Below are 25,458 nucleotides of genomic sequence, written 5' to 3'. Positions count from 1 at the left end.
CACGCATTGTGCATCGCAGCGCTCTTGACCAAAATTGCGAACACTTATGCTTAGCGAAGTGATGAAGAAGAATGGCAATGGACAAAGACGACAACAATTTAGAATAAAAAAAGAATGGAAATTGTCGAAAAGTTAACTAAAGAGGATCGAAAGTCAACGAGCCAACTTAGACTTGAAACTCTCGACGGCAAGGAAAAACTTGATCAAAACAGAAACAAAAGGCGAGTAAATTAAAACGGGGCACGTAATCAAAAGTGTCATTCGAAATTTGTCAATGCAAACGTTTGAATTGTAATAAAATGATAAAAAAGCTCCATCATAATTATATTATATAAGTGTCCGTTGACATTTTTTGCGAAAGTCCTTTCCGTATAATTGACATTAATGTGTTTTGTTGCCATCATCATAACACATGGTCCAAAATGTGCAAGTTTCAACTTCATGAGTGGTTTACACCCATATGATTGTTTCAAATTGTTCTCAAACGTTTTTATCGGTAGAATTTTTTGGCTTTTTATAAGTATGGTTCGTGTCTTTTTCGTTGGGGTGTGTGTTTTTTTTTTTGTTTATCAATTATCGTGTGAAAGTCACATAGACTCTTCCTTCACACATTCTTTTTCAATGTAAAAACAAAATAAAATATATTTTAAATGCTTTGATTTGTAAAGCTGCACTACAATTTAAAACAATGAAAAACGAATAAATAGTTTTCATGATGAAAACGTTTATCAAGTATTTTATACCTTTCCCTTAAAACTATTATTTGCTTAAATAAATGCAAAACCCATCACTGTCAATATTGTGCTGGTTCAATAATACCATTCGAATTGAAACATTAAAAAAAACTCTCAGGAATGAAAAGAAAATAGAACAATTTTACGTTTAATAAACTGGGTCCAATTTCAACAGATTGAAAGTAAAACAAAAATTTGCTCAAAGAAAATAATACAGAAACAACGAAGAATGAATTAGAAAAAAAATCAACAATAAGTGTTTTTTCTGTCACAAAACCAAAAAAATTCTACTGGATGCGATGGTCAGCATTAATACTATTACAGGATTACATGAATTAATTGATGACAACAGAACGAATTATAAAAAAATAGAAATAGAGAGATAGAGAGATAGAGAGAGATGGGCTCTATCATTTTAATTGTAAGTTGTTATGCAATCGTTTAAATTGGAAGAGTGAAACCGACTGATTCTCCAGTATGATTTAATATAATGATTTATTTTTATCTATGTCGGAAACTTTTCTCGTTCCGTTTGCTTTCTCTGTATTCCACCTAGTTTTCCTAGTTGGTTGGTTTTCATCGTGTTGAACATTTTTTCCCCTTACTTTTCTGCTTTCAGTTTGCTCCTTTTTAAAATGTTGCTCGACATGAAATCCGGTTTTATTTCAGGTACTAACTGAGAAATGACTCAAATAGTGTTGCAATGCAAACAATCATTTTTATTTTCGTATGATATTTTTGAATCTTCCCTTTTCGTCGTAATTCTTTCCTTTTTCTGTTGCAAATAATCAAGTGAGCCATGAAACCAAGATTTTAATCACAACTATAGATGGTCGACACTAAAAGCTCCATTCATTCAACGGAATACGCTGTTATTCTTCATTTTTTTTTCCTGTGAATTTCTCTTTCATTTTGACCGCTTTTTTCCCGAATGGTTTATCTTTTTTCGGTTTTATGCCATAAAGTTTTCCATTCAATTTCACAAAAGCAAATGTCGAATACATTCTTGCATCAGTTTGTTTTTTATCTCCGCAGCTACGTGTGTGAAACTCTGAAGTCTGAACGTGCATTAGAAAGAAAACAAAACGAAATTCACCATATATTTTTTTTTGTTTTCCGGAAAGTATCGCATTTGATTTGTTTTCAATGTGTTTTATTTGAATGTGAATAAAGGATTTCCCCCTTTTTTAGATTTTTTGTTTAGGAAGCGAAAATATTACGAAGTGCATGTGCCGAGAGATTATGTTAAAGTTGTGAAGTGAACGACAAGAGAAAATGATGAAATGAAACAGGAGTACACACAGAAAATTGTATTTCCTCTTATGTTTAAAGGAAAGTGATGCCACCACGGTGTGATTGCATGTTGAGCAACAACTCTTTCCATCTATATTCCCACAAGAGAGAGTTTAGAAATCATCTTTTAAATCCACATTTCGGTTTAATCATAATCAAAAATACCTCATCTAAGCGGCACACACCGTACACACATTTAAACATATATGCTCATACTTATGTAAAGTCGCTCGTACATGCGGTTCTTACGCTTAATATGCTGTTTTATAAGAATATTTCCATATTATGGCAATCGAGAGGCGACGTGCCTCAAAAATGTGGACGTAATGAGAGACTGGCGATAGAGAGAGAGAGAGAGAGAAATAGAGAAGAAAAAACAAGAAAAAAATAAAATCTCACCATCTCTCCCACTCATAATGAAGTGGCTTCACTCGAAATTATCGGCAAGTTATGTAACTGCATTACGCCACCACGTACTCGTCAGCGTAACAGATAATTTCATTTGGAGAATATGATGGCGGTATGTAAATCTGTGTGTGATGCACAATATGCACGTAAATAAAAGTTGCCTCTAATAAAACTTACTTATTTATGAGGTTTTCGCTTTCTTTCTTGCTTGCATTCATTTTTTTTATGTACGTGCTTTAGATTATTTCGAGTGCCTTTTTTATATTTTCCATCTTTTTTTTTGTTTGTTTTGTTGATTTGACGCTCATTTCATCGCATATTATTTATTTGCATTTCTCAATTATTGATAATTGCAGCGAAACACTTTTCAAATAAAAACAGACCTTGGTAATATTTCAATTACAGCATAATGTACAACGAAATAGCATAAAATGTGGTTTTGAGTCAAAGCAACTCCATTCACACGTGGAATGATGATAGAAACGATGACGACGACGACGACGACGACGACGATGACGGTGATGATGATCGATTTTAAGCAATATATTCCGTTGTATCGTACAAAGGTACAATGCTGATGCGGACGTATATTGCACAGCTCAACGAAACCCATCTGACATTTGATTGAGTAGATTATGGCTTGATTTGCACACGAATAACTTCTATTCACAGCATTACCGAACAGATTATATAATTCTTTGATCTACAGAAGAGCGTGTACCATTTTGCAGTGGCAGTGATAGGAGTAGCAGCAATAGGGAAAAAATGTTAAACACGTTCTGAATGGTTCAAATTGAAGTGTTTTCATCGTAAATACCAAAATCAAATGGCTGAATCTTTTTGCATCAAGCATAATCGTTGGAATAATAATAATATACACAGAGGCATAGAGATTGATAGAGAAAGATAGATAGATGAAGAAAAAAGTGAATTATGTGTATATGAACCGAAATTTGAATAGAATCCGACTTGTGACGGCTCTGTCGGAAATCAATAAAATCGGTGTTAATTCAAGACGGGGTAACCGAATTGTACAACGGTATTCATCACAAAAAGCATATTCAGTAAACGAAAACGACAAAAAAGGAGTCGATAAATAAAGTCGGCAGCCAATTCATACACAAACGTACACTTAGTTATATTTTTTCCCAAAAAAAATATCATTAAATAATATTGTTTGATCGAAAATATGTTAGATGTTAAACGGAACCACATTGCTCATCTTATGGCAAATGCTATGTGAATTGCCCACCATTTGTTTTTCTCTTTGCTAAGGTAAAACAATTATTTTCGAGTAGTCTCTTGTGTAAAATCTGTTCGAATGGAATGTGTGTTTCAATTTTCCCGGTGCGAGCAATTAGTGTATGCAATGCAACAAGTAAACAAATCGTACACTTTGCATGTAATTTGTATGTATTTGGTGTGTGTTCAAATCAAAGAAATGCATTCGATAAAGTGTAATTCACTTATTTAAATCACGTTGAATTTATACAGAATCAAATGTGAATATGCTATATTTTGGCACATAAGAAGAAAAAAACACGAACAGGAACCACACACACAGAGAGAGAAATACACACAAATGGTATGCAAATATCACCGATTCCATTTTGCCATCGAACATATTTTATGTAGCTTTTAAAAATATGAAATGAACGCTGTTAGCAAAATTGAACATTATTTAGTTGAACAAGTTGGTTTGAAGAAAAAAATGCAATAAAAAAAACGGAACCAAATGAAAACGGAACAAAACGATAAAAATATATACATTTCTCTTTTCGACACAAATACATAAAAAACACAAAGAAGAATATAGCCTAACGTATAAATGATATGCTTGTTTTATCCATTACGAAAACACGATTTCTCAAAAATAATATCTATACATGGGATGTATAAGTCACACAAGGGCATAAAGAAATTTGTATTGTATGAAGAATTTTATCAAAATTTCGCATCTGACTGTGAACGTGTTCAAATGTTTAGTATTCGATTTTTTTTTTATCTAAAAGTTCAGTTGCAAAAATTGGCAATATGTATTGTTTGGTGGTATAATTTACCAGCGAATATATGTAAAATTCATTGAATAAAACTGAATGAATATGTTATGCATAATCTGATAAAATTGCCCATAACTCGAGTTTTGGCGTATATACGTCATCACCATCACATAATTATATCACGTTTAACAAAAATCCGTTTAAAAAATTGTTAGGTGTAACAATCTAATCTAATTCTCAACATTCCAATTAATTTTTTTTTTTGTTTATATGAATAATAATTAATTAACGGTTATGCAGATAACATTTAATTTTTAGAAAATTAAAAAGAAAAACGACATATTTAAGAGTTAAGTTAGTGATGTTGGTTTGTTTGTTTGAGTGTGTTAAAAATTTTGGGTTTCTGTTAAATATAAGACAAAGAAAAATGAAATGGTTTTTATATGACCTTAAACCCATCAAAAGTCCAACTTCCCAATTTCAAAACGCACGTCTGCAACAAAATATATTAATTGATTTTTTGTTTTGTTCATTTGTAGCCAATTACAGTAGTTAATCGGTCATGGAAGTAGCATGTTGGTTTTCACCTGTACATCGTATGGAAAATATTCAACATCTATTTCACAGGATGATTTATAAACAGCTGGAGGTTGCCATGATACAAGGCCGCTTGAAAAAACTGTCGCTTTGGTCCTGCACATACATATAAAACAAAAAGAGTTACTTCATAGGCCCGGCTGTTATAGACTTGGTTGGTTTAGTCAGATTTTGTTTTTTAGCCTTACATTAGAGTTACTTCGTAGTGACCGTCGGCGCTGTGAAAAGAATCAGTTTGGTCTTTTATGATTTTTTTGAAATTCATAAATATTGGATTGGAAAAATAACAACAACAACAACAATAACCCAAACAAAAATTTCAGCGAAAATAAAAAAATGTCAAAAGATTTCATTGAATCAATAAGCAATGTTGATTTTTTTTCTCGCTTGTACGTGCAGTAGAAAATTGAATCCCTCAATAAAAATGTCGTTTGTAAATTTCGAAGCTCAACGATATATATCGCCAATTAGAAGAATGCAAGTGGAGAAATTGACGGTGTACATTTAATTTTTTACATTATCTTCAACAACCTAGTAAAACGTCTATGTCGGAATGTCTATGTTTATTGAAAATTCCATTTTGTAAATGCAATCTCAATTAGTTTATATTGTAGCATAAATTTCATGAAAGAACAATAAAACAAAAAAAACACCATAATAAATCTATCGACAGATATAGAACAAAAGCCAGCATTTTGATTTCATCATTAACACCTTATGAATAAGATAGAGTACCCATGTCTACCACTACACGCAAACTGACCGCCAAATCCCTGCGACACACTTGATGACTTTCATTTTATTGTCGCGTCTTTAAACAAATAAAATTAAAACAACAACCACACCATTTCGTACAAAGATATATATCGAAAAGAAAATGGCAATTTAAAAATGTATATTACCAACTTTATTCCCATTGCCATTCACATTCAATTCCATAAATGATAAATTGATAGTATTCTGCAATTTCAGTAAAAATTTTTACATGAAATGATGAAAGTTTTCGTCGAGAATAGTTGTTAAATTCAAACTTCATTGCGCGTGTTGAACATGAAAGGTTTTGAATGATGTGAATATAAAAAAATATATTTAATTATACTTAAAACTTCTTCAATAACAATACGCGAGATAGATCTTATTTAAAAGCTATTTTTTATATGTTTCAACGTTCTGATATGTGTGTCGGTGGTGGGTCCAACTATATGAGTTTCAGCATGAATCATCACAACAAAAACCATCTTTATTTCAACGTCTAGCAAAATCGTCGCAATTTGCGGCTGACAAACTCTTCATATAACCGAATTTAATTCAGTGACAATGAAGCACGTCATTTTCAACTTTATATGATCAAATCAAAGCCTTTTTATTCAGCACCGCACATTTACCTCTCATACAGTGCCACACAAATTTCATATTGGGGTTACAATAGATATATATGTGCACTATATGGTTGGCTATGTGGTGTGAATGACGTGGCTGAAATTTAAATTATGGGTTCATATAAATCCCAAAATGTCTATATAATATTTTTTGCCAAATAAAACAACATAAATTAAAATTTGATTCCTTCAGATTACACACATATTTTTTTATTACAAACAAAAAGTCGACACAAACTCTTTGGCAAGCCACATTTTTGAATTTGAATCGAATTTATGTGGGAAAGGTTGTAAAGTAGATTTCAATTTTTATATATATTCTGTTATTCACTTATAATTATGAATGTTCTATGTGATTGTTTTGGGGCCAAATTCATCCTTAAATTAAAATTGAAATTAAAAAATACTATACAAATTCTCTTTGCTTTGTCATAGGCAATCGCCTGTTTCTTTTATGTTTGAGTTTTGAGCGAGTTCTGCCAGTCATTTAACAGCATATTTGCTTAACATTTGTATTTTTGAAAAATTCCGTCTTTTATTCTATTATTATTGTTGTTGTTGTACCATAGATTCGGTAGAATTAAAGCCGTTCTGCTCGCGTAACAAATAAAAAAAATTATCCATGCACATAAATTTACATCACTGAACTGAAATAAAACGGTGTAATTAATAAAAATTAAAACGAAAAACGGATGAAGGAAAAGAAATACACGAAATGAGGAACAAAAAATGTGGGTGTGTGATACGAGGGTTGCTCCATAATTTTTTTTAAAAACATATATAACACAGTTGTTTTTTGTCGAAAATGGTTTTATTGTTTTTCAAAATATTCCCCGAGATGATCGATACACTTTTGCATTCGATGAAACCATTTGTCATAGCATTCGTGCCACTCCGAAACTGATATCTCCAAAACGTGTGTTTTGAACGCTTCAACTGCTTCTTCTGGTGTCGAAAATCGTTGACCACGTAGTTTTTTCTTCACGCTTGGGAACAAAAAAGTCATTGGGTGCCAGGTCAGGACTGTACGGTGGATGACCCATCAGTTCGATGTTTTGACCGGTCAAAAATCGAGTAGTTTGAAAAGATGTGTGAGAGCTCGCATTATCGTGATGAAGAATTATTTTGCGACGGTGGTTGTTTTTTCTTATTTCACCAAACACTTCGGGCAAACAAATGGTGGTATACCAATCAGAATTGACGGTCTTACGATCCTCTAGTGGAACGGTTGCCACATGACCACTTCTCCCGAAAAAACAGGCGACCATTCGCTTCGAAGTGCTTCTTGCTCGAACAACTTTCGTTGGGTTATCTTCATTTTGGAAGACCCATACAGTCGACTGCTGTTTCGTTTCGGGCTCATAGGCATATATCCACGATTCGTCACCAGTGACGATTTTATTAACGTCTTTTGAAGCACCACGATTGAATTTCTTGAGCATTTCTTTACACCAACTCACACGAGCCATTTTTTGTTCATCGGTCAATTTATGTGGGATCCAACGAGAGCAAATCTTTTTTACGGCTAAATGTTCATGCAAAATTGTATGTATGCTGTGGGATGAAATGCCCAAAGATGCCTCAATCTCACGGTAGGTCACATGACGATCTTCCATAATCAGTTTTCTGACAGCATCGATGTTTTGTGGCACAACAGCCGATTTTGGACGACCTATATGAAACTCGTCTTTGAGCGAACTACGACCGCAACGGAATTCTCGGTACCAGTTATAAATTGTCTGAAGGGTTGGTGCTTCATTGCCAAAGGCCAAATGAAGTCAATCGAAACACTGTTGTTGAGATAATTTACTTCGAAAATCGTAGTAAATCATTTTACGAAAATCTTCACGTGTAAAATTCATTTTTTTTGTTGAGTCGCAGTTTACCAGTCACTGTAAACAATACAAATAGCGTTCGTACGACAAAAGGTTCAGGGCACGAATACATACCAAAACATCAAACTTTACGAATATGACAATGGTTTACATCGGGCAACACTATAAGTACCATTTTAAAAAAAATTATGGAGCAACCTACGTAGAGAGAGACAGAGATTGAACCGGACCCAACAACAAAACCAATTTAAAAACAAATAAAAGAATAAATCGACTGGTGGAAGTGGGTAGTAGGTAAAAGGAGTTTAAAAAAATAATAGCAGTATATACGAACAATAAATAAATAAATTATGTACAGTTTACACAAAACATACAACAATCGCAATTACGTGTTTACGGATTCACTCGATTACGTGGTGTGTGTACATGAGACAAGAGACAAACAATTAAACAGGGCAACCGGGAAATATAGGTGAAACATTGTTGTTATGTGTGAATTTGCATGAAATGAATATAACAAAATGAAGGAATTCAACAATTAAACCGGATACAAAGAAAATGAAACAAAACCAAAAACAACAACAACAACACAGTGGAGAATCGAGATTCCAGCTCATCATTTCGAATGCAATATGTATTACATACAGATGCGGTGTGTGTGTGTGTGTGTGTGTGTGTGTGATATTATTATTTTATATTATTTATATGTATATATAAATGATGTGGTGTGCACTTATTTACAAAATAATGAACGGTGGTTTATTTGATGATTCTATGCAGCGGTTATACTAAAAAAAATTATATTGTAGAATGTATATTTTCATTCGCCTATCAATAGAGAAATAAATAATCGAAAAACCAAATAAAATATTCTTTGCAATTTAAACGTTAAAAACCGTTCGAAATTCGATTTTGAGAAATGCATCAGACGATAACAACGTCTTTATGCCTAACAATTTTACTGCAATCATGCATATTTTGCTCTCGAAATGCTGCTCCCTCAACATTCATTTTCTTTGTGCATTGTATCCATTTAGCAATTTCATACATTCCAAACAAAAAAATATGTCGAATTTTCTAGCTATTTCTTCGTTTGCAATCGAAGTTCAAATGAATTTTTTTCATATTTTTTTTTCTTCCAATAATGTTTCTGGCGAAGATAAAAAGTTTGGTGCAAGAGCGTTTAGTCAATGGTACAAAATTGCTTTTTTAATCGAGAGTATGCGAAACGCAATTGAAAACGGTACATAGTATCCAATAAACGAGTAACAAATCGAATCTCATCAAGAATTTGCGAGGTTATCAAAACCTGATCATGGATGCTTTTCGAGGCAATAAAAAAAATGAAAAGAATAAGATGACGACATGAAATACATACACGATTGAAGATTTTTGGTATTCATGAACTTCATCGAACAAAACGAAGCACACACGCACATATACTGCAAAACGAATTTATTGTAAAAACGAATGCACTGCGCTACTGAACATATATAATAAAACCAAAGTAAAATTGCTTCGAACAATGCTCTTTTTTCTCGTTGATAAAAATTTCTTTTGGATGTGCAATGAAACGCGAAAAGCGCAATATGCACACACACAAAGAGAGAGAGAGAGAGAGAGAGAGAGAGAGAGAGAGAGAGAGAGAGAGAAACCATGCGGATATTGGATGAAATTTCCGGATGAATCGAATGAAGAAAACTCAAAATATAAGCCACAAAACACGGCGATCGGAATAGAAAGAGAGAGCGGCGGGTAGAGACGAAAAAAACCATATAAGTTTTGGTTTATGCCAAATCGCGTCAGACAAGAGTAGAAACTAGAAAGCATATATTCTTCGGGAGAAATAAACAAAACTCGTTCGCTGAAGAAGAGCAAACAATAATTTTTTTGTCGCATAAAGACTATCCAAGTCGATCTCTTTGTATCGATATGAGTGTGTGTGTGCGTGTTTTCTTTCTTTCATTTTCTGGCAATGTGGCTAAGTTTACTTTTCTGTACGCTATTCGGGGTCGATATAAATTGTAAGCGGCTGAAATGTGTTTAATCCAAAAATATGCCACATCTAATGCACGGTTGCTAACGAAATGGACGTTGAAATATAGCGTGTAGTGATGAAGAGGGCGATTTACTAAAAAAAGGACAATGCTGCTTAAATTCAATAATCAATTGCACGAATTGCTATTTACACTTACTTGCACCGAATGCAATTCGCATACGAAAGAAAAAGTGATAGTGAGGCCATGATACAAATGAAATTTGTACGCTTTAAATAGTTTGGCAGATTAATATCTAGCATTGCAAATCGCTTACGGCCGTTTTTTTTCTCTCTTTCCCAACATCGAAACAGTATTTACAAATGGAGATCGCATCATCATGTCGCATAAGATCCAGCAATCGGATATGTACGTATAAGTTGTATTATAGAAGTGTATTTCTGTGTGTTGCATGATGTGATATCTTGTACACAGATTTTGCTTTCGTACATTCTCCCTCTCTCTCTTCCTCTTTCGCTCTAATATACAGTGTGCTTATTGTGTTCAAATACTTGAAAAAAAAGAGAAAACATCTACATTGGATTATGTTTACATATATACAGAATTTCAGGCGAATTGAACAAAAACGACGATTTTTTTTTGAACACTCGTTCGACGATATTACAACGTTTTATACGCTGAACAGCTTATTAGGAATACGATCGAGATGTACGCCTTTGTCGATATTGTGTTGTGTATGTCTTTTTGTTGCATGTGTGTTTGGGGGTATGTTTAGTTTCGAAAATGTGGTGTAGACTTTGTTTCTAAGCATTTCGTAAAATCGGCATTATTGTATTGTATGTGCATTGTGCAGAAACCAAAGATTTTTTGAACCAAAAACATTTAAATTAAAGCATATGTAAATAAAAAGAATTTCAAGGCTGAAAATATAAACACAATGGGATCTTTTTTTCTTCAAATAAAAAATATATAGAAAATTTATTGAATATAGAGGCAAAGACTGAGATAAATATATAGAGATAGATAGAGTAAGTGAAAATGGATAGAAGTAGACAAAAAGAGAAAAAAAATAACGGAATAAAATCCGTTCCAAATCAAATGCAATAGTACATTAGGAAAAACGATTGTATTATAAAAGAGAAATGAGCAAAATCATATGAAAGCAAACATTGATTTGGCATAACCAAAATCTATAGAATTAGATAGATAGAGAGAGAAAGAGAAAGAGATTATGATAGTTTAATAGGATTGTTTGGCAAACAAAACAAAAGAACTGAACAGAAAGGAGAGACACGAAACGAATTATGAATAGAAAGTGCAAATATTTGTGTATATATATTATTTGATTCGGTCGTATGCATATTGCGCTACGTATTCACATTCACATTCTCCGCTGTTATTGGTATATTTGTTTGTGAAAACTTGCAAAATATGCGGTATGCAATTGTTTGGGCATTTTGCGTATGTCGATGTGTGTGTGTGTGTGTGTGTTTGTGCGAGAGAAAGAACTAGTTTTCGGCAAATACTTCAATTAATAACTCATATAGACTGTTAAGCGCTTTAATGAATCCATACGAAAGTAAGTGCGTACGAATAACAAACAAAATACACACATTCATTTTTGTCGATGATTTTTCCTTTTTATGTGCATTGTTATCTCAAAAAGAGAAGAAAACCGAATAATCGCGAATTTTAAGGTCAATCGGATACTGAAAATGTATTGCAAAACAAAAAAGCTTCAGCTCGATCCTATAGAACAAACTAAAATTGAATATTTGTGCATGGGCTTGGTTTTTGTTACATTAGAATGAAATAAGAGGAAGTTCCATAACAAAAGAAACGAAAATAGAACAAATTTCAATGGAACACATCTAAAATGCGCAAATTTGATTTCAAAATCAAATTAAAATTATATACAGAAAAAAAATTGGAAAACAAAATAAATAAAAGCAAAGCTCAAATTCATAAATCAAATAATTCATTTTATTGGGTATATGTGCTATATATACAGATTTTACAGGACAAGAGAATGGGGAGACGAGCACATATCTACCGCGAGCACATCTCACAAAGTTGAAAATGTCAAAATGTATATAATGTGAGAGCGATAAAATTGAAATGTAATTATATACAGAGAAATAGAGAGAGAGAGAGAAAGAGAATGAGAGATAGTTTTTCGAATGTTCTGTATTATAAGAGCATTAATTTATCTATCTTGTTTCGGTTTTAGTAGTTCAATTCATCTTTGCTCAAATAATTTATTGTTTGCCGCAAACGATGTGTTCTATGATTCGATTACAATTGGCATTTGGTATGTACAGTGGAAACATTTTTTGGCTATTTTCACAAGGGGAGATCCAAATGAGAGTGAACAAGAACGAAAGAAAACTGCAACAAACATTTAGTGGAACATAAAACTACATACATATATCTTGTCATTTTTGGAACAGGATTAACGTTATATTTTCACCAGATTTGTTCTTTTTTTGTAAATTTTACTCGAAAAATGATATGATACATATAGGTAACAATATACAATGGGATTTGTTGAATTTCATTTTTGTTTTTTTTTGAAAAAAAAAAAAAAAAAAAAAAACAGAAGCTTTCACTCTTTTCTGTTCTGTATTTAGTGAACCGCATTAAATCAGTATCAAAAGAACGAAAAATGACAAATAAATATAACTGTCCTGTGTTGCTGACTAAATGAATAACAGTGCGCACTGTGATCGCAAGCTATTTGCGAAATGGATTTTGCAACCTAATGCGATCTGTCTAATCTTTTTCTAATCTGTCTAATCGTCATGTCACTGATGAATTATTCATTTGTCTTATGTATCCAAGTGAACGTTTATCCTCTTCACAAATACAAATCTTTAAATCTTAAATATTTTTCTGTACGATTTACTTTTTTGCTTTGCTAGGCTTATGTAAATCTTTGCTGATTTATTTATTTATTTTTCTTCCTTTCTTTTCATCTCGATTTGCAATCACCCCTCGCGATTCACAAACAAATAAATGCGTGTGTGTATGTGTATTGGAAATAAATATAACGTTAATTGCAATTAAATCGATAAATATTATAAGTATATATTGTATATGTGTTTTTTTATTATCGTTATTTTTTTTTTTGTTTGCATATACATATAGAGTATATCATTATGAAACATAGTACGGATGCATACGTGTATTAAACGTGAAATGATTGGTATTTAAACGGTTTTAAAGTGATCGCCTTACCTTGAAACCTAAACCGTAGTTAGTTTTGTAAAAGCATATAGCGGGGCGCGAAGGTTTGTTTGTTTTTTTTTTTTATATCGGTATTGAATCGATAGATGCAGAGCACATTCGATAAATGTAGCACAAAAAATAAGGAATATAGTATAAAAACGCTATTTATTGTATTTATTTCAAGTCAAGAAAAATAGTGGCATATTTGCGCACGACACACGCATATTATGTAGAAGTAAGAAAATTAAATAAATAAAAACAAAATAGTTACTAACCGTCGTAAGTCCTGACGCAACGTGATAGGTGTGGAAAGTATGAAAAGTATAGCAGCGCGCGAAGATTATATCGATAATGTTGCAGAAAAATATGGAATATAGTATTAAAAACCCTTTTCATTCAAATCATTCAAGTCAAGAAAAAAAAAATGTGTGAAACTTTTGCGCATGAGACACGCATATATGGAAGTAAGAAAAACTAAAAAGAGAAAAAAAAAAACAAAACAATTTCTACTAACCATGATCCAAACTTTAACACACAAGTTTGTTCATCGAATGGAAAATATTCGACATCTATTTCACAGGATGATTTATAAATTGCTGGAGGTTTCCACTCTACTAATCCACCCGAGTATATTGTGGCCTTTGAAATTTAAATTTAACATCAACAAAGCAGTTTTTGGTTTTAAAATATAAAATCATAATGAACAAATAATGTTGCCTTGTACCTTAGTTGCAAGTGTCACTTCAAAATTTCCATCCGCACTTTATAAACATTTAAAACAACAATAGTGGTATTAGCTTAAATTATTATGATTTTCATAAAATAAATAAATAAATGGGTTTAATCGATTCGAATTCGTTCATTTGATTTCATCAATATCTAATTTTACTAGACTAACTTTGTACCTTTTGTCAGCACAAAAGATTCTTTTTTATATGGAAAATTGATTTGTTTTTATGTCATGACCTAAATTTGACAGAGATATGAAATGATATGACGAGAATGCTCATCATTTTTATTTTCAAAAAAATCCCTCCCATCTCTCATTTTGATGCTGCTTTGGGTAAATCTTTCGTCTTATTTTCATTTTGTGCAAGTAAGCACTTTTGTTTTGATATTCAAATCGCTTCAATTTTTCTTTTATCCCATTTCGATTTTATTCAAAATTGATTTCATCTGATTTGGTGGTCCTTATATAAATGTGTGTAATGTTTCGCGTAGCATTACGATATGCATGCCCACATTAAACAGAATATATAATATTGTATTAAATGGAATAAACAAAATGTATGTTCATAGTAATAATGAGAGAATGCTTTCCGCAAAATCGATCTTTGATTTTGGTTTCTTGCATCAATCTGAGATAATCCCTTGCTCCTCGCCTTGATTTCCCATCTTCTTTTTTTTTTGCTTTTAATTGGTATGACATGCACAAAAATAAAATCTATGATTTGAGTGCCAAGACTGTGAACTCAACGAAAATCAATATGAGCAAAAATGTTAAAGTGTTCGGTATGTGTGTGGGAGCGTACAAGAGCACGCGCTCATGTTTGTATGTGACTTTGTGGCTATCATTGATAAATGATGGCTTAAAGTCAAGTTCAAAAGAAATATTATCTTGGTAACGACACAATTCGCACAGTATACGTTCTTCAAATGCTTATTCGACAATGGCAGCAGGATTGTAAGCCGTCGTTATTAAAAATGACTTTGTTTGGCGCTGTGACTTTTTTTATCTTTCGTTCGTTCTGGTTTTCAATGAAGCGTCAATCGTTCGGGTGTATGTTTGGTGTTTGTGTTGTCTTTGTCTTTAGTTTCGGGATTTTCTCGCTGAATGTGCCTGTCTTCACGGAACTGCATGAGATTATATTGAAATGCGTACAAGTGACACACAAATATCAGATATTTAATTCGGTGGCTGGTAGATTTCGATGTGATCCAAAAGAGACACGAGACAAAAATGTCATGCCACGACGACGACAACAACAGCAACTTCTCCTTCAAATGAATGGAAGAAGAATCAAGACACACGCTAATGCTAATGACACCATTAAACAGCAATAAATTATGTAAAGAATACTTTTCTCTCATCTATTATTGTCTCATTTCGCATGTTCGATACTGACTTTATTAGATGGGAATCAGTATTAAAAATCCATACGATGCGTTGCACAGACACGCAGACTGAAAAATGAAGAAAGAAGAAAACCAACAAAAGAAAAAATTGAGCGAGAATAAGCGAGAGCAAGAGTGCCACTAGCGATAACGTTCGACTTAAAACAATGACATTCACATATTTATGCCTGCGATGTTGGTGTGTATGTGTGTGTGTGTGAGAGGAAGAGAGAGAGAGTTTTTGTTACTTCTTTTTATTGTCATTTTACGTGGTGGTTGAAAGCAACGAAAATTAATGATTTCATAAGTAGCCATTCGAACGTAAATAAACAAGCACTTAGTTACGATGAGTTCAGTCAGTATCATAGAACATTATGTTTATGCATTTTAAACCATTAAAAATCATGGTTCTTCCAATGATAAAAGAATAAGGCGATTTTTTTATTCTCGTTTTTTTATATACTTGCACAAATCGATGTACGTGCGGCATATTTAACATAGCTCACTCAAGTGACATAAATCTCTTCTATTTTCAAAACTGCTTTAATTGAAGATGCTTGGGAATATGCGGATTTTTGTTACCATTTTCATATTTTTAAAACTATCTCTTTTTGTTACCTCCTGTGATATGTTCACTGACAAAACTAAGGTTATGATTTTGACAACGTGGTGTTATAATGCTTACATTCCAACAAATGTTGTTAAGTTGCCGGCACAATGACAACAATCCTTGGCAACCTCAGCACATTCGTTAGAATGTAAACATTTGCAACACAATGTTGTCAAAATCATAAACTTAGTTTTGTCAGTGTATAGAATTTTCTGCACGGAAAATTCAATTCGAAATTGTAATTTTTGGTCACATACTTAAACGTGAGTCGTATTTTTTTTCGCGTTTATCGATTTTCGCAGACGAAGCAAACGTTGAGTTTAATTTTATGTCCGTTAGCACGAACATTGCATAATAGTGATAAGAAGTCATAATAGTATGAAGCAACCAACAACAATGAACCAAAATAATAAAAAGAAATGAAGATAGAGAGAGATAGAGAGAAATGCGGCTTGTTGTTTTGGTTTGAAGATTTTGGATTTTGGTTTCAGCAATGTCATGGCATAGGCAAATTCTATCGAATGACATGGTAAATTATGGAGAATTTGGAATGATACAAATCCCCAAATAATGACAAATAATTTTGGATGGATCATATCATTGAGTCGTCTATCGTCGTGCAGATGTTTAGAAAACGTTGGCCACACAATTTATATATGCATAGAAAAACCGCATCGAATCGCTTACACTCGACATAATCTTGCATCCAGTGAGAGAGCGAGATTAATGCAAAAGTGTCATCTCATTGGCTATCAATATCCAACATGTACATGTATTTGGAAAAAGTGTTTGTGTCACTTTGTGATTACAATCAGCATCCGACACACATACACACACATACACAAAAAGCGAACGATAGAGAACATCCAAAGATATGTGTCTATTCGACACAACCAACAACATCCAATTTATCCAGCATTGATTCAATGTTGTTGTTTGACATAGTTATCTAGTGACCAAAAGAGAAATTCTGTCCAGTTTGTCAATTATTTATGGCCAAAAAATTGTACGAATTTTATGTGTACACTTTTGGCCTCTTATCTATGGACAAATCATGTTTCTGTATTATCAGGTAGAGTAATTGGTTGATGGTTGACGAAAACAATTGTATCATAGCTTATTGTTCTCGGCTATTGTTCTGTGCTGACTTTGGTTTCAGCCATCTGATTAGTTGCTGCAGTAAATAGTTATTGCAATGGCAGCAAGGCGACAAACTTACGAAATTGCTTTGTATCCACTTAAAGTCTTTACACTGGAAGAGCTTCATGAGCATTAAAAAATCTATAACAAGAACTTGTCAAAATCTGAACTTTATATAGATCGTATAGTGATTTTCCTCGCTTTTCCGATGGGAAATCGACGAAACTAACGTGGCCTCTCATCCCATTCGCAGCTAAGAACGACAGCCAAATTCACGACGTAATATCAAACGCATCAAAGTGTGTGAGATTATGTGCTTAGCACAGTACACATAACTAACACATACATGTTGTACTTAGCAGTGAAAATGTTGATTTTTCTCTGGGCCTATTTCACAAATATCCATTCGGTAAGATTTTTTCAACAATTCTCAAGAATGAAACAGAAAGAGGCATCTTTTAACAACTTCCATGTTTTACTTGTTATAGTTCTGTGATTTTCTCATAAATAAGTGAGAATTTTGTGTGGTTTCTCAAAAAATCTCAAAATAGTGTATCAAACAACAAACTAATTCCGTACTGATTATGTTAAATCACAGTACAAATCAGGTATATTATAAGCTCCCTGATTAAAAAAATAAGCTAAAAATTCGTCTAAACTTCAAGCGCATTTTATCATTGTGAAAATCGCCTATGAGAAGCTTTCAGTTTTTACATTGATCAAAAATAATCGTTTCACAAAACGATCTCAACGAAAAGGCCACATCTTTGTTTGAGAAAATCTCACCGATTTGTGAAATTGGCCCCTGGCTTCACTTCTGGAAAACTTTCTATCAGTTTGAATCCAGTTATTCTACAAGATTTACAAGTCAAGCTCACGTATAAATTCAGTTTATTCATAGTCAGAAACTATGCACTTGTAAGTGCGATAGAATGAACTTGTAACATTGTAGTAAGATGGTATACCTATACTCATTTAAGAAAACCACGAGACATCCAATAATAAATATATTCTCTTTCTAAAACATCGGAACTATTAGAATATACTATATGTATAGAATAGATCAATAAGGCGTTTGGCAATAAGAAGAATAATATAACCGTATATGCATACACAATAACTAACAATAACCAGTTATGGAAAAATGTACGATTTGGTACTGAAATAAGAATGCAAGTGAAAAAAATTGTCCATTCGAATCGAAAGTGTGTTGGTGTTTTCGAAGAAAGCACACAAAAGAAGACAATATTTTTGTTCGAACTTGGCAAATAATAATAATAAGTCAAAAGTTTTGTTTGCTTTAGCAAATGTAAATGAAAAATGATGAGAGAAAATAAACTTTCTCATTTATATTCACAAAATTTATTTGACAATTCGCATTCATATTGGATTCTTTGTCACGCCAAATCTTTCTCACTGTGGTTTTGTTATTTTGCAAGTGCACATGACGCCATACATTATGCGAGTGAAGAATCGTGTATATTTTATTGGTGTTCATCTTGCTCGTACTCCAAAAGTAAAAGTGATTTCTTTAATAAGTATACCGCACTAAAAGCACTGCGATGAAATGCATTCATTGAGTTGGCATTTTGGCTTCTTCTCAGCTTTAATCATTAAACACGGAATTTCCAATTCGAAGGTATTAATTTTCTTGTGTGTTTGGGTTTGTTGTTGTTTGGCTTTCATGGCAATGGCTCATTGCGAACAAATGAGTGTATTAAGTGATAAGTAAGATTGAACGTTTTTGTTCACGATTTAGATGTATGCATACAAAGACACTTTGAGACAGAGAGAGAGAGAGAGAGAGAGAGAGGGGGGGGACCATATACCTTCTAAGGCAATTTCATTTCATTTATTAAATAAATTTATCTCGGTTTTCCATTTATATGACGCAATCTGCTTGCTTCAGCTCTTTCTCATTTTTGCATTGTGACAATCATAGCACAAACCGCGCACTCTATATATATCTGTACCATGAGAGAAGGCAATAGAATGACATAGACGCCAGACTTAATAATATATGACTACATTCGCGTGTAATATTACGAAAACATATGTTGTTGTTTTTTTCTGTTCAAGTAAATTTCATTTTTGTACAATTCGCGACATATTCATTACTTGTATTTCTCGAAATAAATTTGGCTGTTTCTATGATTGCATGTCGTTTTCTTTTCAACCGATTATATTTTGTGTTGGATGCTTTTCTTATTACGTTTGATTATGCACGAACATTTTGATCGATTGCCACATTTGAAAGGGACACAAAAAAGCGGTTGTGTCACATTTTCTCTTCTCCCATATTCTCTAAATAACAAATTACAACAATAATGTTACGTTTGTCAACAATAATCATAGCTGTGATAGCAACACAATTCATATCATGTAAATTGTATGGGCAACTCTCTATGACATATTCACGGTGTTGTTTGCTGCCATTGAATCATATAGGGAGAATGAAAAATGTTTGATATAACAACAATCTTCGTTTGTCGACTCTACTTTGCTGCACTGGCATTTACTTTGCATACTGTGTGCGTGTGTGTATGTGTGTGCCAATTCGATGAAGATAGTAAAATTTGCAAGAAAAATCGAAAGTTTGGCCGAATTTTTATTTTTATCGTCACTTCAGTATTTTCAGTGGTGTCGGTGCTAACGACACTGCTATTGCTGGTGCTATTGCAGCAATGACAGTCAAATGACTAAGCGAATTTTGCTTGCGAAAATTGTTGTATCATATCCATGTTATCATCCTGCCAAAATCTAATTGCATTTCGCTATGTTATACATTTTTTTTCTTCCTTTTTGAATTCTCTCTCTTTCTCTCTCGCTCTTTTGAATTTCGCCATTTAACATGACTTTTCATACGTGGATAAAATCTGCGAGAGGAAATTTAATTGCATTTCGGCTTTTGTAACGAATAAAAAAGCAAAATTTCAAAAAAAAAAAAATCTCGTTTTCGATGGAAATTCAAATTTCATTCTTCATTTTATGCATGTTCGTTCGTTGCATATTCGTTCACAAAGCAAATAGATATACGACACATGTGGTATTTAAAGCCGTCGTTAAAACGAGAATTTTGCAAAGTGCTCGACAGTTTTTTTTATTGTTGGTCGATTGACGATAGTTATTTATGCATTTGACTTTGCATTTTGCTCTTTCGTCGTTGCATATCGAACACAAAACAAACTACGATTATTTTCGCAAATTAAACAAATGCTCTCTCTCTCTCTCTGTGTCTCTCTCGCTTCCTCTGTAGAGTTTTGTCGTATTCGTTTGAATACTCATTCGCTCCATTTGCCATTTATAGAATGAAATCAAGTGCAAATTTGTTGCCATAAAGAAGAAAAAATAGAGAACAGAACATACCATTGAGCTTTTTATAAAACGAAAAGACAATCAATTGAGAAAAGAAAAAAACCATTTTAATACGCTCGATGTCTAATGAACCAATAATAATTGGCTTTTCACCCATTTTTCGAGAGAGAGAGAGAGAGAGAGAGAGAGAGGGGGGGGGGAGAGAGAGAGAGAAATTGCAAGAAGGGAACGATCTAACTGATTCAACGAAAATTTTGACTCAATTTTCCAACTCAATTCATATATTAGTGGTGGATATTTAATCCTTTTTATCGTCCGATTGAAATCATATTCAAAACAATTCAAAGACACACTAAGAGATAAATAGAGATGGCGAAGATGTTTAAAATCGAATTTCAGAAAGATAGAAATGATAGCTAAATCAAATCCAATTTTCGATATAATTAAATTTGGTTTTGAAATGTACGTTCGTCGGGTGTCATGCCATTATTTCCTCCTGCATGTGATTTCAATACATCCAAATACGATAAAGTGTCGAAAATGTAATAATTGCATAAAATGAACGATTAAATTTCGAACATGTGTTCCATGTCGAGGGTCTGATTATGATGAAAAACACATCTATGACTGAGAGTTAGAACAGAAATTTTTTTTATAACCATTTTTCGAATGGAGATTTTGCGTAACATACACCTATTTTCAGCAATGTTATTCGCTTATCAATTTTTGTAGTACAAACGAAAATGGAGATGAAATAAGTATGAAATTGAAATTGAAATTTCTATATGAAAAACAAATGGATAATATTGAATTTAATCGATAAGCGATGCAAACTTCATTATATAATGGATAAAATTGGTTTTTCCAATGTGAAATAAATGAACATGATTGATTTTCAACTCTCTTTTTTTCTGTTCCATTTTTGCCTCTGATAAAGAATAGAAAAAAAGTCAAAATATTGACATGAACAATAAGAATCATGTGGTTTTGATTATTGGAGTGACCAAATGGTGCAAAACAACAAGAACTGACATCGATGAAGATAAACTAGATTTTTCATTTGACACATCGAACGTTGGAACCCGTATTTGCTTTTGAATGACGAATATTATAAATTGAATATTTATTAATTTTGACATTTTGCACTGATTCAATTGAATACACACATTAAATCGTTGAAAAATTTTCTAAATTTTGACAAATTAATATCGACGATGGATTTTAATTGATTTTGAACGAACCAACATTCTTCATTGAACGTGAAACATCTTAATATATGTTCAATGTTCAAATGAAAATTCCAAAACTGTATAACATTTTGTTTAATTTAAGAAGTTCCCAAAGCAGTGTAAAACAGCTTACCAAAGCTGCGCATTTCTAAAGTTGTACAAGTTGTCGATGTGTTTCCAATTTTATTTCTGCTTGTTTAAATTCAAGTTGAAGTTTTGGATAAATTACTCATACTTAAGTGAAATAAGAAATTGATTCATGTTTTTCATTTGTAATATTTCATGCATTTACAAGAATCTTTTCAGACATTTTTGAAATAATCCCTTTTTTTCTTTCAATTCACGTACATATCGATTCGAGTGCTTGTAATAATAAATTTGTTGTGAACAAACAATGAATATTTTCTGTCGCTGTTTTTTTTTCTACTGCGAAAAGTAATTGAAATCTTGATAATCCGTCAATAATGTTATTGAATAATAACAAAAAAAAATCATTTTTTTAATGGTAAACATTGAACCGGGTTGATACGTTTGTGTATCATACTTACTTGTTGTATAACTGTATTTGATGTGTATGTTGATAGTGCCGCAATGATTATGAAAAAAAAAACAAACGAAAAAGAACAGAAAAAAGCATACAGATGAAATTTTAGTTATACAATCAAACCGAATTGGTAGGTTTAGGTTATGCCTCGCACCACAATATCGGGCCGCCATATATGATCACTTGGCACATGAAGCATCTGCACTCCACCATACTCTTTCGGCTCCCACCTGTCAAATCAACATCGTTTTTGTTTTCATTGCTAAAAAGATATATTTGCTTCTATTGCACGTACCTGAGCTTATAGTCGAACCATGACTGGAAAAAGAAAGAAAGTGTAGATAAAAAAACAAACATTTTAAAAAAAGCTTTCTGTCCCAATATGTGACATAACGGAAATGACCGTATTTCCATTTAAAACTCTTATTAAGGGTGCTTATACCATGCTTCAAAAAGTTGCAAAACTACCGTTAAATATTTAAAAAAAACTTTGTGTCACGCGTTATTATTTATCTTTTTGAGATTACATTATAAATGTATGGAATTTGACTGCTGATACTACAGGCTCACAGCCATAATTGAAGGGATAGCCATTTTACTTGTTGGATGCAATACGATCGAATTTTTCGTCGTCTTTATCATAAGATTCATTGACCAATCCAAAAATATGACCAATCCATTGACAAAATTAACGATTACACATTTTTCCTAACACAAGAATCCCATTTGGTATAGATTTGATGACGGCCATCGAATTCAAGCAAAAATAAATCATCATCATATTATTTCGACTTTAATATTGTATATGTACATACGTTATGTATGTATTTTACGCACAAACACACACAAACATCGATGAAATTGTTTTTCATTTCGATTTTATACACAAATCAAATGCCTAATTGAACCACTATATTGAATACCAAAGGGCTGCGATCAAATGATGCGAGAAAAAAAGCCATATATAAACCACAATGATGGTATATACGGTCATCGTCGTGACGATTCATTTTTGTACAATTTTATGTAGTAAATTCGAATGAGAGAACGATGTAACTACGAAGGTAATTGGGCCTATAAAATTCGATTCAATTCCACTAAAATCGACAATTTAATAGAAAAATAACAAATAAGCTTTCAATAAATGTGGGCGAATTTTCTTAATTCAAATAAACAAAAAAGAGGAAATTCCGAAAGACAAACGTATGCAGTCTTGATTCTGCAACAAATCGATAATAAAATTGTAGATAATGTGAAATTTTTTGCTGTTACTGATTTGATCGAATTCCAATTTTGATGGCACTGTGTATGCGCACACAACCCATTATATATTTGTAATACAAAAACGATTCGCTCTAGGTGTCATAAAGTGTTTGTGTTATTTGTGTGTGTATGTGTTTTTCATCACCATTCACATGGTTGCAGAGATATTTGTTTTTGTATATCGTCAACTGTAATCGCAAAATAGCAAATTGAAATTTAGTGGATGGGTCAGTTAATCCGCTTCAACCAGCATAAAATTATCTATCAACATTCCATTTTGTGAAACCATTCAAAATTAAATGAAAAACGATTGATGGCTTTCGACGAGAAACGTTTTTTTATTTGGTTCGTTGTTGTTTTTTTTTTTTTTTGGGGATAGCTCACATATTTTGTTGTTGTTTTGCCGTTGTATAGCTGTTTAATTTGTGTTTGTAGCGGTTTGTAAAAACTGTGATGTATTGCATAAAATATGGTTATACACGATGGGGAAAAATTGAGTGGGATTTCTGAGGCGAATGTTCCCCGAAGTCAAATCAACATCATAAATTTTCGTTTTATTGCTAAAAAAGATACATTAATTTCTATTGCACGTACCTGTTCCACCCAAAGATTTGTTGTCATTATTTGATTTTTTAGATTCTGTGATCCATGCGCCACCACACGTTGCCATCGTAGTCGTCATCGTCCAGCATCCAGAACAAATAGATACAATGGGAGAAAGAAAACCGGAAAAAAATCGAAAAAACAAAAGCATTTGTTTAATTGTGTTGCATCGGTGATTGACGGTTATTTGTTAGCCAAACTGTCGAAAATCACGCGTTTTTTTATCTTCTCTTTTCCTCGTTACGCACTATTTAACCATAGAGATTAGTTACTCAGTAGTATGACATTCCATGCGAGCAACAGCAGCAACAAGAACAACGAAATCTCACATGAAATGGTGCACACATTTTATCTCAGAGAGTGGTGAAAATAAAATAAAAACCGCAATAAAAACAGCTTGAAATGGAAATAAAATTCCGAAACATATTATTCGTATAATCCAAGTGTTGAAGTGTCATTATGTTTATTTGCTGTGTGGCCAGTGTGTTCAATAACAACAACAGCAACAACAAAAACCGATATAAAGCAATGTAAAATGTTTGTGATTGTATGTGCGTCTAAATGGCAAAGGATGCCAATCGAAATCGATGTTGTAATGGCATCAGCGACTGCACATATTCTCACACACAGCCAAATTCGAAACTTTTTCCTATATTTTTTTTCAATCGAGGACGTTTGTTGTTATTATTGGTTTTGTATTCTTTTGATTGCCAGCGAAGCGAAGAAAAAAACGTACAAAAACTTTCCTTTCCATTTGCGGCTGCACAGTAATAATTATTGAACCGAACAAATATTAGGACGATATACTCACGAATTTATATTTATCTAGAGCTTGTCATCGTCAATATTATCGTGTCAGTTTGCGTGTACATGCACTTAAAATAAATTCAAACGCTTTTGCCAATATCGATTCGGGACGATCAAATTCGAGTGTATAATATATATGTATCATTTTTTATTGTGCTCGCTTTGGATGTTTTTCTTTCTTTTTCTTTTTATTTTGTTTGCTATGTTTGTTGTGTGTGTGTGAGAGAGTTTTTTTTCTGGTCTTTTTTTGTCTTTCGGCAATGCGAGTTAGAGAATATAAAGTGTTCGTCTTGCAAAGTCGCACAAACGTTCACATTTCTTTGGATTTTGGATTGGCATCCAAAAGCAAATACAAGAAACA

The 25,458-nt window shown here is 32.7% G+C and overlaps 1 protein-coding gene across 4 annotated transcripts in view; it reads right to left on the bottom strand.

Annotated features, from left to right (window-relative positions):
* The window catches only part of LOC116345966 (acetylcholine receptor subunit alpha-like), an 82,189-nt gene that overhangs the window by 23,292 nt on the left and 33,439 nt on the right, over positions 1-25,458 (bottom strand). For 3 of the 4 annotated variants that reach the window (XM_031775801.1, XM_031775802.1, XM_031775803.1), the window contains 7 exons: positions 24,282-24,326; positions 22,720-22,742; positions 22,579-22,654; positions 22,429-22,439; positions 5,221-5,250; positions 5,023-5,128; positions 4,884-4,928 (listed from right to left, as the gene is read on the bottom strand). In XM_031775801.1, coding sequence (XP_031631661.1) covers positions 4,884-4,928; positions 5,023-5,128; positions 5,221-5,250; positions 22,429-22,439; positions 22,579-22,654; positions 22,720-22,742; positions 24,282-24,326 — 336 coding nt within the window. Of the gene's footprint in view, positions 1-4,883; positions 4,929-5,022; positions 5,129-5,220; positions 5,251-13,480; positions 13,489-13,746; positions 13,758-13,985; positions 14,111-14,195; positions 14,233-22,428; positions 22,440-22,578; positions 22,655-22,719; positions 22,743-24,281; positions 24,327-25,458 lie in introns of all 4 variants that reach the window. The other variant, XM_031775805.1, reaches the window with a different exon arrangement.

Source organism: Contarinia nasturtii, unplaced genomic scaffold, assembly GCF_009176525.2.
Source record: "Contarinia nasturtii isolate CC-2019 unplaced genomic scaffold, AAFC_CNas_1.1 Cnas_scaffold_1371, whole genome shotgun sequence".
Lineage (NCBI taxonomy): Eukaryota > Metazoa > Arthropoda > Insecta > Diptera > Cecidomyiidae > Contarinia > Contarinia nasturtii.
This window is presented reverse-complemented; position numbering and strand designations above follow the sequence as displayed.